Source organism: Schistocerca gregaria, chromosome 4, assembly GCF_023897955.1.
Source record: "Schistocerca gregaria isolate iqSchGreg1 chromosome 4, iqSchGreg1.2, whole genome shotgun sequence".
Taxonomy (NCBI): Eukaryota; Metazoa; Arthropoda; class Insecta; order Orthoptera; family Acrididae; genus Schistocerca; species Schistocerca gregaria.
In genome coordinates this window covers 429,588,151-429,602,300 of record NC_064923.1, presented here as the reverse complement: position 1 = coordinate 429,602,300, position 14,150 = coordinate 429,588,151, and the positions used below count along the sequence as shown (strand labels likewise).

Genomic DNA, 14,150 nt, shown 5'->3' with positions numbered 1-14,150 from the left:
ATGCACTTACATTTTACACTAGTAAGGTATTTTACTGTGTACTGTGCAAGATGACATATTATTTCGCGCCAAGTAATAGGCCACAAAGTAAAAAAATATTAGATGTAAGTTGATATACAATACGAGAGATGCACTTCTTAGACCGTTAACAACATTTTGCTGTGAGTTGTGCAGATCACATATACACATTTCATCACATTTACGTAACATGATGTTAATGGAATAGAATCTACACTGATTGACATCACCTTGACAGTAACATTTTGAAGGCATATGCTAGTCTTGCGTTACCTCATTTGGGCTCATTTTCCCAGATACGATGTGCTTGTACGATTATGTGCTGCTTTCCTGCGTGAAATTAATTTTGCACGTTTGTAACATGTTAAGCAAATGTGATCTGTGTATATGTTATCCTACACAATACGCAGCAAAATATTGGTAACGGTCTAAGAAGTAAATGCATCTCTCGTAACTGTGTATCAGATTACATGGAGTACTCTTTTTTTGCTCTATGGCCTATTTTTTGCATGTTTTGCTTTTAGCGTTGTACCCGATAATGGCGTGAAATAATATCATCCTGCACAGTGCATAGTAAAATAGGCTATTGTTATAAAATGTTAAGGGCATATTCGTAATTTTATACCAGCTTAAATGTAATATTTTTAAAATTTTGCAATTTTTTTTTTTACTTTGAGTTTTTTTATTGGCATATTCTTGCTTTCAACATTGTACTCGACGATGACGTGAAATTCGAAATCTAGAACGAACACAGGAAATATACAGAAATATATAAGCCAGTGGAGGTGTATTCTTTCCAAAAATAATGTAGGACTGTGGCTCAGCCGCTTCTTCGTTCCAGATTTGTATTTATTTTTATTAAATATGTGTAGAAATTTTGTTACTTTAATTGCTGCATGCGATATCAATAATTCCGGCGTTCGCCTTAAAAGATTTTGGGAAACTAACGGGAAAGCTAAATCTGGGTGCCCAGACATGAGTCTGTCCAGTGTCTTACCCCCTATACCACCACAATCGAAGAGTTTGGCACATATTCGTTTAATAATCTAGACAGCGATACAGCAATGTTCGTTGGACTCTGGGCGCTATAGGAGAGGTGTTGTAGAATCACTACGTGGTTTATTGTTAAAGATTCCGACAGGGTATTTTTCTCGAAGCGTGAACCAGCATACTACTTCCTGTGACATATTTCTCGCGAAAAGACCACGAAGGTAAAATTAAAAAAAAAAAAACATTGGTGCTCTAACAGAGACTTGGCGACAGTCTTTCTTCCCGTGCATACTTCGCGTGGACACGAAACGGAGAAAGTGACAATCGAACGCCAAGTAAGTCCCGCACACACGTTAAAGTGGCTTATGCAGGATGGATGTAGATGCCCCTAATGATAACGATGTTGGCCGGTCGTAAATACTGACGGTTCGTTGCTTCTTTCTGTTTCTAGATTTCTAAAGAATATCGCAAACGGAAAAGCTATTTAGGCACAGATACCTGTTTTCCTTACTTTCAGTAGTACTCTAAATAAATTTGATTTTCCGGATTATGTACTTTGCAGAATGTGTACAGCGAGCCGATTACTGTTTCAGCGCACAGCGCAGGTCTGTCGCCGTCTTCGACGCAGGGCTCAGATAAGCCGCCGCTCATCGGCAACTCCACCGACGAGGACGCACTGCTCGACAAAGACCTGGTCATCGTCGATGCCAACGAGGTGAAACTCGCCCAGCAGCAGGACGGCGAAGCTGAGAAGAAGCCGGAAGCAGAGAGGAAGAAGTCGGGAGCTAGCGACAGCTCGGCCAAGCCCGTAGCGGCAGAGAAGGCAGACGAATCCAAGTCCAATGTGTCCGGCGCGGGAGCCAAGTCTCCGGCCAGGAGCGCCGTGCGGCCGGAGGACGTCATCACGGCGGCGCCAGCGCCGACGCCGGCCCCGGCGCCTGAGAAGGAGGGCGAGGGCGGCCCCAGACACGCCAGGAGGCCCTCGTCCTCCACCTCCAACGTCAGCCTCAGCAGCGCCACCGGGGCCGCGGCCGTTCAGCCCATAGCCTCCTTCCCGGAGACTCCCGAGCCTGCAAAAGCCGATAAAGCGGCTGCCAGCAAAGCTCCGGAGTTCCCCGCCATGGCCGTAACATCCCCTACCGGCGTCGCTGCGGAAGTCAAGCGAGAGCGCCCGGCATCCTCTGAGAAGTCTCCCGTCGGGTCACCCGTGACGGCGTCGGTCGAGGTCAAACAGGAGTCCAAACCTGCTTCACCGACTACTCCCCCAGAGGCGAAGGAGACAACGAAAACCGAGAGTCCGACTGGAGAACAGAAGCCGGTGTCTCCAGTCAGCGACAAGGATGCATCCACAGCACAGCAGGAAACTAAACAGGAGTCCGAATCTCCACAGTCACCCAGTGTGAAATCTCCAGAACCGGCTGCAGAAGTCGTATCAGAGTCACCCGCAGTGAAAGCCGAGGAAAAACCCGAGTCACCGACGTCCGACGTAAAGACGGCTGCATCGAAATCTGATACACCCTCATCTGTCACTGAAGCGACAGTAGCGACCCCAGAAGCACCTGCAGTCGTCGAGAAAGAGACTCCTGCTACTTCTGCAGTACCTGCGCCAGATGAGCCAACGCCTGGACCATCTACTGCCGAAATCAGTTCCGCAGAGCGCCCGACGTCAATACCTGACATTCCCTCACCGTCTCCAGAGACTGGTGAGCTGACCGCTACCAGTGCAGTCACACCGACCACCGTCCTAGTTACGCCATCAGCGGACGGTCCCGCTTCGCCGACTGCTGGCTCACCAGAAACGGGCGAGATACCGACGCCGACGGTCAGCATCACAGTATCGCCCGCACCTGACAGGACGCCGACATCTTCCGACGACGAGGAACAGATCGTTATTCCCACACGGCAGAGGGTACGGAAAGAGCCCGCCGAAAGTCCGACGACGTCCGTGGATCAGGAAACTCCGTCTACGGCTGCACACGACTCCGCCAAACAGGCCACTGACACGGAGAGTGTGGATGAAGTACTTCCCAGCTCCCCGAATAGAGGGCAGAGCGAGGCTACGACCGCGTCGCTGGTGGAGAGCAGGCAAGACTCGCGCGCCGACACGCCTCATTCGGTGCTGGCCACGGCGGGCAGCGAATTGGAGGATTCCACTGTAGACGAAGAAGTGCTGGGCGCTGCCGCTGCTAAGATACAGGCGGGCTTCCGAGGCTATAAGACGCGCCAGGAGTTGAAAAATGGCTCGACTAGCGAGTCTCAGGAAGAGAAGCGACTTGAAGAGGTAAAGGATAAGGCTAAGGAAAATGAGGCACCGGAAGAGCCGGCAGAGCTGGAAGCTGCAGCCACCAAGATACAGGCGACTATCAGAGGACATCAGACGAGACAGAAACTCAAGGAAGAAGGCATCGTTGCAACGAAAAATGACAGCGTCGTAATCGATGCCAATGTGGATGCTGACAAAGTAACGATACCGGAGTCTCTGCTTGGTGACGAAGACAAAACCGCCCTCGAATCGGCGGCCACAACAATTCAGGCTACTTTCAGAGGGTACCAGACGAGACAGCAGGTAAAGCAAGAGAAACTGCAAGAAGCTGCGAAGGATGAACAAATACCTGGCGAAGCTGTGTCTACGGATCAAGTACCAAAATATCAGCAACCGGTAACTGAAGAAGTTGATGAGGCTGTCCTTTTGGACAGCGACCCTTCTGCTTTGGAATCGGCAGCCACCACAATTCAGGCAACTTTCAGGGGCTACAAAACGCGACAAGAGCTTCAGAAAGAAGGTAAGACGGAGGCTACAGAGGAAAGTGGCAGAGCTAAGGATGTCGTCCAAGAGAAAATCGAAATGGAGGAAAAGAAGCCGGAGGTTAAGGAACTGGAGGAGAAAAATGAAACTCCAAAGCCAGATTCCAAAGCAGAAACTGACGAAGTGAAAGGGGCCAAACTGGAAATTGGGGGAGAGAAGACTGAAAATGAGGCGGAGAAAGGTGTTAAGGACGTCAAAGTAGATGACGCGTCTGTTATCGAATCGGCTGCTACGACAATTCAAGCCGCGTTCAAAGGCTACCAGACGCGGCAGCAACTAAAGAAAGAGGAACTTATCGATGCCGCCAAGGACATCGCCGACGATACAGCGGCAGCTGTCGTCGCGAAGGCCGGAGACGCCGTCCGAGACGCAGAGTCTCCAGTTCTCGAGTCGGCTGCCACTACCATCCAGGCTGCGTTCCGAGGCCACCATACGCGGAAGCAGTTGAAGAACAAGGGAGACGTCGACAGTAAGGAAGAGAGCAGAGCGCAGGTGGAGGATGAAGTTAGCACAACGCAAGCGCCGGAAGCGTCCGGCGCGACGGACGAAGCGGCACTGCACGCTGCTGCGGCATCTATACAGGCGACGTTCAGAGGTTACAAGACGCGCCAGCAGCTCAAGAACGAGGGAGCAGGGGGAGAGCCCGGTGAAGCCACGCCGGAGCAGCCCAGCATCGAGCAGCAGCTGGCGGAGGCCTGCCAGGAGGCTGGCGCGAGTCCGGCCGCGGCGGATCTCGAAGCGGCGGCGACGACCATCCAGGCCAACTTCCGCGGCTTCCGGACGCGCAAGGAGTTCCAGCAGAGCCAGGCGTCCAACTCGGAGACGGGCGAGGCAGCGGTCCAGCCGCCACCGGCTCCCCCCCAGGAGGGCGCCGCCTACCACGAGAGGGTGCTGGACGCCGCCGCCACCACCATTCAGGCCACCTTCAGGGGCTACCAGACCAGGCAGAAGGTCGCCAAGCCTGGCGACAAGCCCGAGACAGCGGCAGACGCTAAGCAGGTACGTTGTTACGGGGTTCACGCGCGTCAGCAACTTTTTACGGCCTAGCATTTAATGCTTAATTATAAGGTTAACTGGCAACGGCCTTGCCGCAATGGATTCACCGGTTCCCTCCAGATCACCGAAGTTAAGCGTTGCCGGACGTGGCCAGCAGTTGGATGGGTGACCATCCGGGCCGCCATGCGCTGTTGCCATTTTTCAGTCTCGTGATGCCAACTGAGGAGCTACTCGACCGCATAGTAGCGGCTCCGGTCAAAGAAAACAATCATAACGACCGGGAGTGTGGTATGCTGACCACACGCCCCTCCTATCCGCATCCTCATCTGAGGATGACACGGCGGCCACTTGTGGCCTGATGACGGAGTACTATAAGATTAACTGAATTTTCCATCGGTGCTGGCAGAATGCGACAATAATATTAAACAGGAAAAATACTTCCAAATGTTCTGCCATCAAACCGTCTCACAACACTAGCTTATTTGCAAATCTTCCACCGATGAATGTACACTGAAGAGCCAAAGAAACTGGTGTACCTGCCTAATATCGTTTACAGCCCACCCGAGCACGCACAAGTGTCGCAATACGACATGGTATGGACTCGACTAATGTCTGAAGTAGTGCTGGAATGACTGACACCACGAATCCTGCAGGGCTCTCCAGAAATACGTAAGAATACGAGCGGGAGGAGATCTCTCCTGAACAGCAGATTGCAAGGCCTCACAGATATGCTCAATAATCGTCATATCTGGGCAGTTTGGTGGCTAGCAGAAGTGTTTAAACTCAGAACAGTGTCCCAGGAGCCAATCTGTAGCAATCCTGCACGTGTGGGGTGTTGCATTGTCCTGCTGGAATTGCCCAAGAACAATGGACATGAATGGATGCATGAGACCAGACAGGATACTTACGTGTCATCTGTCAGAGTCGTATCTAGATGTATCAGGAGTCCCATATGCTCCAGCTGCGCACACCTACGCCGTTACAGAGCCTCCACCAGCTTGAACAGTTCCCTGCTGACATGCAGGGTCCATGGATTCATGAGGTTGTCTCCATACCCGTACACGTCCCTCTGCTTGATACAATTTGAAACGAGACTCGTCCGATCAGGCAACATGTTACCAGTCATCAAGAGTCCAATGGCGGTGTTGACGGGCCCAGGCGAGGCGTAATGCTTTGTGTCGTGCAGTCGTCAAGGGTACACGAGTGGGCCTTCGGATCCGAAAGCGCACATCGATGATGTTTCGTTGAATGATTTGCAAACTGACACTTGTTGATGGACCAGCATTGAAGTCTGCAGCGATTTACAAAAGGGTTGCACTTCTGTCACGTTGAACGATTCTCTTCACTCGTCGTTGGTCCCGTTCTTGTAAGATCTTTTTCTGGCCGAAGCGATTTCGGAGATTTGATGTTTTACCGGATTCCTGATATTCACGGTACACTCGAGAAACTTCCCACTTCATCGCTGCCTCGGACATGCAGCGTCGCAGTGTCCCGTCGCTCGTGCGCTGACTATAACACCACATTAAAGCTCACTTAAATCTTGATAACCCGCCATTGTAGCAGCAGTAACCGATCTAACAACTGCGCCAAACGCTTGTTATTTTACATAGGCGTTGGCGACCGCAGGTGCCTGTTTGCGTATCTCTGTATTTGAATACGGATCCCTATACCAGTTTCTTTGGCGCTTCAGTGTATAAGACAAACTGATTTTTCATCTGTGCTTGGCAGAATATGGCAACAATATTAAACAGTAAAACATTTCCTCATGTTCTGCAACTATAGTGTTTCAAAACACTAACTTATTTACAGATGTTCCAATGACGAATGTATAAACATATTAACAGATCTTTTGCACGAATTTGGAGTAAACCCTGTAGAATCACATAACATAATAGTTGCTGCTCAAATGTGTGTGTAACGGAGTTAGTTCCAATTCCAGAATAAGTACAGTGTCCAGAGTGAGATTTTCACTGTGCAGCGGTGTGTGCGCTAATACGAAACACCCTGACAGATTGAAACTGTGTGCCAGACCGAGAATCGAACTCGGGACCTTTGCCTTCCGCGGGCATGTGCTCTACCATCTGACCTACCCATGCACGACTCACGCTCCGTCCTCATAGCTCCACTTCTGCCAGAGCCTCGTCTCCTACCTTCCAAACTTCACAGAAGCTTACCTGCAAAGGTCTCGAGTTCGAGTCCGGGTCCGGCACACAGTTTTAATCTGCCAGGAAGTTTCATATCAGCGCACACTCCACTGCTGAGTGAAAATCTCATTCTGGAAACATCCCCCAGGCTGTGGCTAAGCCAAGTCTCCACAATATCTAGGAGTGCTAGTTCTGCAAGGTTCGCAGGAGAGCTTCTGTGAAGTTTGAATGGTAGGAGACGAGGTACTGACAGAAATGGAGCTGTGAGGACGGGGCGTCAGTCGTGCTTGGGTGGCTCAGATGGTAGAACACTTGCCTGCGAAAGGTAAAGGTCCTGAGTTCGAGTCTCGGTCCGACACACAGTTTTAATCTGCCAGGAAGTTAAGTATAGTGTGTCTCAAAAGGTACGGTACAACTTTAATGAGTTACAGCATCCAAACAAATTAAGATATTACACCGTGTTTGGCTTATGTGACACACCGTCTCAACTGTCACTTGAAGATGGCCTAAGAAGTCGAAAGCGGGTGCGTGACCAAATAAATATAAAATAATTTTGCAGAACATTAGAAACTATTTTCCTATTTAACATTACTTAATTATAAAGTTTATAATTTGAAATATCGAAACCAGATTATGGGAGATAATAGTAAGCAAAGAGGAGATTATTTATGTGTGTGGTTAATATTCGAAAATTCCATATCTACTGTTTCCAATGGAATATTTGGAGAGAGAATTACTGGAGGATTTCAATAACACAATTTAAGAAATTGCACGTTTACTTCTCTACAGACAATGGGGTGGCTGGAATGAATGACTTGACGAGAAATCAACTGTCTCATTTTAAATTTTTGATTTAACTTTTGAGTGAAAAGGCTTAAATTCTTCTTTAGGACGAGAAGCTTTTTGATAAGCTATTGATTTGTCTTGCCCTCAGGTTGCCAGTTTAATAATACACTGTTCAGGACTCCGTCGCAGTTGTAACTCCGTTGGATTCTTAGCTAGTGAATCTTTATTAAAATTTGCTTCTTTCGCCAAAACATAGTAGAATTTACAAACTCTGAAAATGTTTTAGAACATCATAATTGCAAAAAACTTAGTCAGAGAGTCAATATTTTCTGTTTTTGCTAGATTTCCAAATAGGAAGCCGCTCTCAGTCCGACATCACACGCTTTTCATTGGTAATTTGATACTCTCCTGATATTTTTTATACATAAACATTCTACTTTTTTGTTGCTTTTTCCTTTTCCTTTGAAGCTAGAACATGTGCTAGAAAATGTTTTTCATTTCATTAGTGACCTCGCTTTCTAGATCTATCTTCATACCTGAATGGTACTTCGCAATCAGTTTTTCCGCCAAGCTCTTAACTTTTTACTCTGACTTCACTGCTCGACTTCCAGTAAATGAAAACTTTAGAGGTTCTGCACAGATATCATCAGAACACACTGACTTCAAGATCTGTATGTCCGGCAGATCAATCTATCTATTACATGATTCAGCTTACTGGTGTTCTTCAAGTAGTTAATATACCTACCTTATTTTTAAATTATACCCGTAATACTACCTTAAGTTCATTTACTAATACTACTTAAGTTTTTTGGGCCTATTATACGTCAGTGACAGCCTTGACAATGTTTCTGGTACTATGTAAATGTAAGCTATACATGTTCTCGAAGTAAATTTCTGTATATTTTATTTGACGTATATCAAGCAATTATAGATGTGGAGACTTGGAAGTGTCATTATATTGCGCTGACTGAAATTTTCCTTACAGGATTTTCTAGGACTCAGTCCTCGAATACATTTAATTACTATTCTCTGCCCTCTGAAACACTGTTTATAACCGATGAATTTCCTGATATGAGAGGCCCATACTGGCAGCTGTAACTGAAATGACACATCGTAACTAAGAACTAGTAAATTTTTGTTCATAGAGTATCTTAACTTACACACATCAAAAAAAGTTTTGCATCACTGCGGTTCAGAAAGTTCCGGAACCTATACAGAAAATTTGAATAGAAATCAACATGAAAATCATTTCCACCCTTTTTATTGCTCATGAAAACCACACATTGCTTGTTATACCACCATACAGCAAGAACTTCAGAGGTGGTGGTCCAGAATGCTGTACACACCGGTACCACTAATATCCAGTAGCACGTCCTCTTGTATTGATCGCCGGCTGCGGTGGTCTAGTGGTTCTACGCGCGCAGTCCGGAACGGCGGGACTGCTACGGTCGCAGGTTCGAATCCTGCCTCGGGCATGGATGTGTGTGAAGTCCTTAGGTTAGTTAGGTTTAAGTAGTTTTAAGTTCTAGGGGACTGATAACCACAGAAGTTAAGTCCCATAGTGCTCAGAGCCATTTGAACCATTTTCTTCTATTGATCCATGCCTATATTCGTCGTGGCATAACATCCACAAGTTCATCAAGGAACTGTTTGTCCAGATTGTCCCACTCCTCAACGGCGATTCGACGTAGATCTCTCAGAGTGGTTGGTGGGCCACGTCGTCCATAAACAGCCCTTTTCAATCCATCCCAGGCATATTCGATACGGTTCATGTATGGAGAATATGTTGACCACTCTAGTCGAGCGATGTCGTTATCCTGAAGGAAGTCATTCACAAGATGTGCACGCTGGGGCGCGAATTGTCGTTCATGAAGACGAATGTCTCGCCAATATTCTGCCCATATGGTTGCACTATCGGTCGGAGGATGATATTCACTGTTGTGGTTGGCAGGAGAGCCAACACCTTGGTACTAAAGGAGGCCGAAATGCACGCGTCTTAGTTCACGCAGGCTGGCGTGAGGTCTGGAACATGGCAAGGGAATTAGAATTGAGAAAAACGGACGTAGCTGGTGGAATACTTAACTTTAATCCATTAATGACGAACGTCGCTCTTGATGGTACATAATTTACAATATCAATAGAAACTGATCATGGCGCCTTGCTAGGTCGTAGCAAATAACGTAGCTGAAGGCTATGATAACTATCGTCTCGGCAAATGAGAGCGTAATTTGTCAGTGAACCATCGCTAGCAAAGTCGGCTGTACAACTGGGGCGAGTGCTAGGAAGTCTCTCTAGGCCTGCCGTGTGGCGGCGCTCGGTCTGCAATCACTGATAGTGGCGACACGCGGGTCCGACGTATACTACCGGACCGCTGCCGATTTAAAGGCTACCACCTAGCAAGTGTGGTGTCTGGCGGTGACACCACATTCACGTATCGTGCAGCCATTACGGCGCCTTCCATGACCACCAGCGGCGGACGTCGGCCCCACATAACGCCACCACAAAATAGAAGGGAACCTTCACCTTGCTGCACACGCTGGACGGTGTGTCTAAGGCGTTCAGCCTGACCGGTTTGCTGCCAAACACGTCTCCAACGATTGTCTGCTTGAAGGCATATACGACACTCATCGGTGAAAAGAACATGATGCCAATCCTGAGCGGTTCATTCGGCATGTTGTTGGTCTCATCTGTACAGCGGTGCATGGTTGCAAAGATGGACCTCGCCACGGACGTCGGCAGTGAAGTTGCGCAACATGTAGCCTATTGCGCACAGTTTGTGGCTGCACGAAAATCATTATTCAACATGTTGGCGTTGCTTCAAGGTTCCTCCGACTCATAATCAGTAGGTAGTGGTCATCCACTACAGTAGTAGCTCTTGGGCGGCCGGAGCGAGGCATGTCATCGACAGTTCCTGTCTCTCTGTATCTCCTCCATGTCCGAACAACATCGCTTTGGTTCACTCCAAGACGCCTGGACACTTCCCTTGTTGAGAGCCCTTCCTGGCACAAAATTTCTCATGATATTTCATTCACCAGTTTTCTCCTCCGATTACGTAAACATTCTGTTGGCAACAACCTAAATAGGGAGAAATGATCATCACGATAAAATAAGAGAAATCAGGGCTCTGATAGAAAAATTAAGTGCTTGTTTTTCCCGAGCGCCGTTCGAGAGTGGAACGGTAGAGAGACAGCTGGAAAGTGGTTCATTGAACCTTCTGCCATTGTGAATAGCATAGTAATCACGTAGATGCAGATGTAACAATGCAGACGCGATCGAACCGCGGTATTGACCATCTAGGCATGATTGAACTACAGACAACACGAGCCGTGTACCTCCTTCCTGGTGGAATGACTGGAACTGATCGACTGTCGGACCCCCTCCGTCTAATAGGCGCTCCTCATGCATGTTAGTTTACATCTTAGAGTGGGTTTAGTGACATCTCTGAACAGTCAAAGGGACTGTGTCTGTGGTGCAATACCCACAGTCAACGTCTATCTTCAGCAGTTCTGGGAACCACGGTGATGAAAAACTTTTTTTTATGTGTATATATGTCAAAAATCACATGGGCAAGTTTACCAGTCATAGATTTTACAGGGTTTTCGGAAATTGTCGCTACAGACTTCTAGGACTTGTAGAGGGGAGGAGTACGTGATATTTTGTATAGGAAACCGCGTACGGAAGCGTACCGTTTCCGCTCTGCGACGGTTTCAATTCAGATGTGTAACTCGTCCACGTCTGCTGAGCGAAAGAGAAAAGTCTTAGAGATGCTTGTCTCAGTATGCAGTAAGGCAGACGGAATGTCTGTCTACTTCTTGTGAGGTCGTAATTTACGAGACTTCTGTAGAGACAGAGGAAGATCTGCTGGCACGAGTTATGGCCGCTGAACTAGAAACTGAAGAGACACCAGGTGGGATGGAGAGTGTATACCGGAACGTGGTTCATTGATACAATGTCTGTAACAACGTTGGTGGTCGCCATATTGAGCCGCTGTTGTAATGCATACGAATAAATTCATCTTTGACAACACCATGTACAAAAACACCTGTGAAGTGTTTATAAATATGTGTGTGCAAATGTACATCTTGAATGAAGTGATATGTACTAAAACGACAGAAAAAAGAATGTTTTCCTGTACTAAAGCGTTAAAAATGCTTACCTTGGATTATGTGGTAAGTTTACACTGTTCATTTTCCACTAGTTTGCACATATTTTTCTCGTTCGACTTACGAATTGCATAACCTAACATTAAACCTTTTCGTGACAGGAATATGCATTTCACCTCATTCAGGAGAAGAAATAAAACATGTATTGAGACAAATTACACCTGACGAAGGACCCACAGGCTCCGAAATGCATCGTGTAGTTAATAAAACACGAAAAAGGTTGTATGAAGGCGTTGTTTAATACTTACCACCAATGTTTTGAATACAGTCGCGTTTTAAGCTGCAAAATACGGATACAATTTAAAAATTACTTTATTAAGCTTAATAAACAATTATATCATTTAAATTACAGGTATTGTACAAGACGTTCTTACACACACTGACGGGAAAAAATTGTAAAACAAAGAAGGAGTTGTGCGAATAAATGAACTTTGGAAGGCGTGTATCTGCATCTGAAAGATGTTTTCCATTTTAATGTCACGCCAGTCGCATAGCAGTTGCACTAGTAGCGCCACTGTGAGGATACAAATCATGTTTGCTTTGAATACACGCTGTAACGGCCGCAAAGATTAGTTACCTTTCACATTGGACGGGGTGAGTTGATGTTAGTGAAGAATGCCTTTAAGTCGACAAAGAAGCTATTATCAGCACCTCGCTGAGTTTGAACAAGGTCGTGTAATAGGGCTACGGGTAGCTGGGTGTTCTTTCTGCAGCAATGCAGAAAGTCCTGGCGCGAATGTAGCCATTGTACGTAATTGCTGGCAGCGGTTGTCACGCGAATGTACGATCGCAAGAAGACCAGGCCCTGCACGGCGAAGTAGCACTAGTGAGAGGCAAGACCCTCGTGTTCGTCGTGGGCTTCTGGTGAATCGTACTACATCTGCAGCTGCAATTTGAGCAGCGGTTGGCACCATAGTGACACAAGGAACTGTTACAAATCGGTTACTTCAGGCACAGCTCTGAACCAGATGCCGTGTAGCGTGCATTCCACTGACCCCAAACCATCGCCACCTGCGACTTCAGTGGCGTCAAGCGAGAGCTCATTGGAGGGCAGGGTGGAAATTTGTTGTGTTTTGTGGTGCAGCTGGTTCTGCCTCGGTGTCAGTGATGGCCAGTTGAGGGCTGTAACCAACCTCGCAACGCGCTAGGCCCACTGGACCTACATCTGGAATCAGGTCTGTGGTCCGATTTCGTACGACAGCAGGAACACTCTCGTGGATATTCCATGACTCCTGATTACAAATTTGTATATCGATCTGGTGATTCGACCTGTTGTGCTGCCATTCATCAGCAGCATTTCTGGGGGAAGGGGGGTTTCTAACAGGATAACAGTCGCCCATATATCGCTCTTGTAACCCAATATGCTCAACAGAGTGTCGAAATCTTGCCGTGGCCTACTCGATCACCTGATCTGTCTTTAATCGAGCACATATGGAAGATCATGGACGGCGAATCCACCGTCATCCACAACCAGCATTAACCCTCCCTCTACCGACCGATCAACTGCAAGAGGAATGGAACTCCATCCAAAAAACTGACATGCGGCGCCTGTGCAACACAATTCATAGACGTTTGCTTGCTTGTATTCAAAATTGTGGCAGCTACACCGGTTATTTGTGTAACAGCATTTCACAGCATTTGGAAAGACTTATCTCACTCTTAGATTAACCTGGGACCTTGCAATGTTCATCACTTTAATGTGTAACATAGACAAATGTATTCCCGAAATTTCATTGCTCTACATTAATTATTCTTCGGTGTTGTGATTTTTCCATCAGTTTATATTAAAATATTTTACGACAGTTATCCGTTTCTGTATTCCTTACTTTTGTCTTGTCTTACATCGATCTCTGTATATTAATCTTATTGTCTTTATCTGTTTCAGCATCTGAGTCAATTTCTGTGTTCGTGTATGTGTCATTCTTAGTATTCTATTCCCCTGTTTTTGTGCTTGCCTGTTTTGTGTATCTGATTGTTCTTTTTTTTCGTGTCAGGTACGTGGCACATTATAGTTATAAGTTGTAAAGCGATTTAGAAAAGATTGCTGTATGGTGTGGCGGGTGGCAGTTGACGCTAAATAACGAAAAGTGTGAGGTGATCCACATGAGTTCCAAGAGAAATCCGTTGGAATTCGATTACTCGATAAATTGTACAACTCTCAAGACTGTCAATTCAACTAAGCACCTGGGTGCTAAAATTACGAACAACTTCAGTTGGAAAGACCACATAGATAATATTGTGGGGAAG

The 14,150-nt window shown here is 46.8% G+C and overlaps 1 protein-coding gene and 1 pseudogene across 3 annotated transcripts in view; both read left to right on the top strand.

Moving 5' to 3' along the window:
* Positions 1 to 14,150, top strand: part of LOC126267356 (titin-like) — a 548,344-nt gene that overhangs the window by 478,039 nt on the left and 56,155 nt on the right. For all 3 annotated transcript variants that reach the window (XM_049972489.1, XM_049972491.1, XM_049972490.1), the window contains one exon: positions 1,602 to 4,813. In XM_049972489.1, the coding sequence (XP_049828446.1) occupies positions 1,602 to 4,813 (3,212 nt within the window). The remainder of the gene's footprint in view (positions 1 to 1,601; positions 4,814 to 14,150) is intronic.
* Positions 4,890 to 5,007, top strand: LOC126268324 (5S ribosomal RNA; annotated as a pseudogene).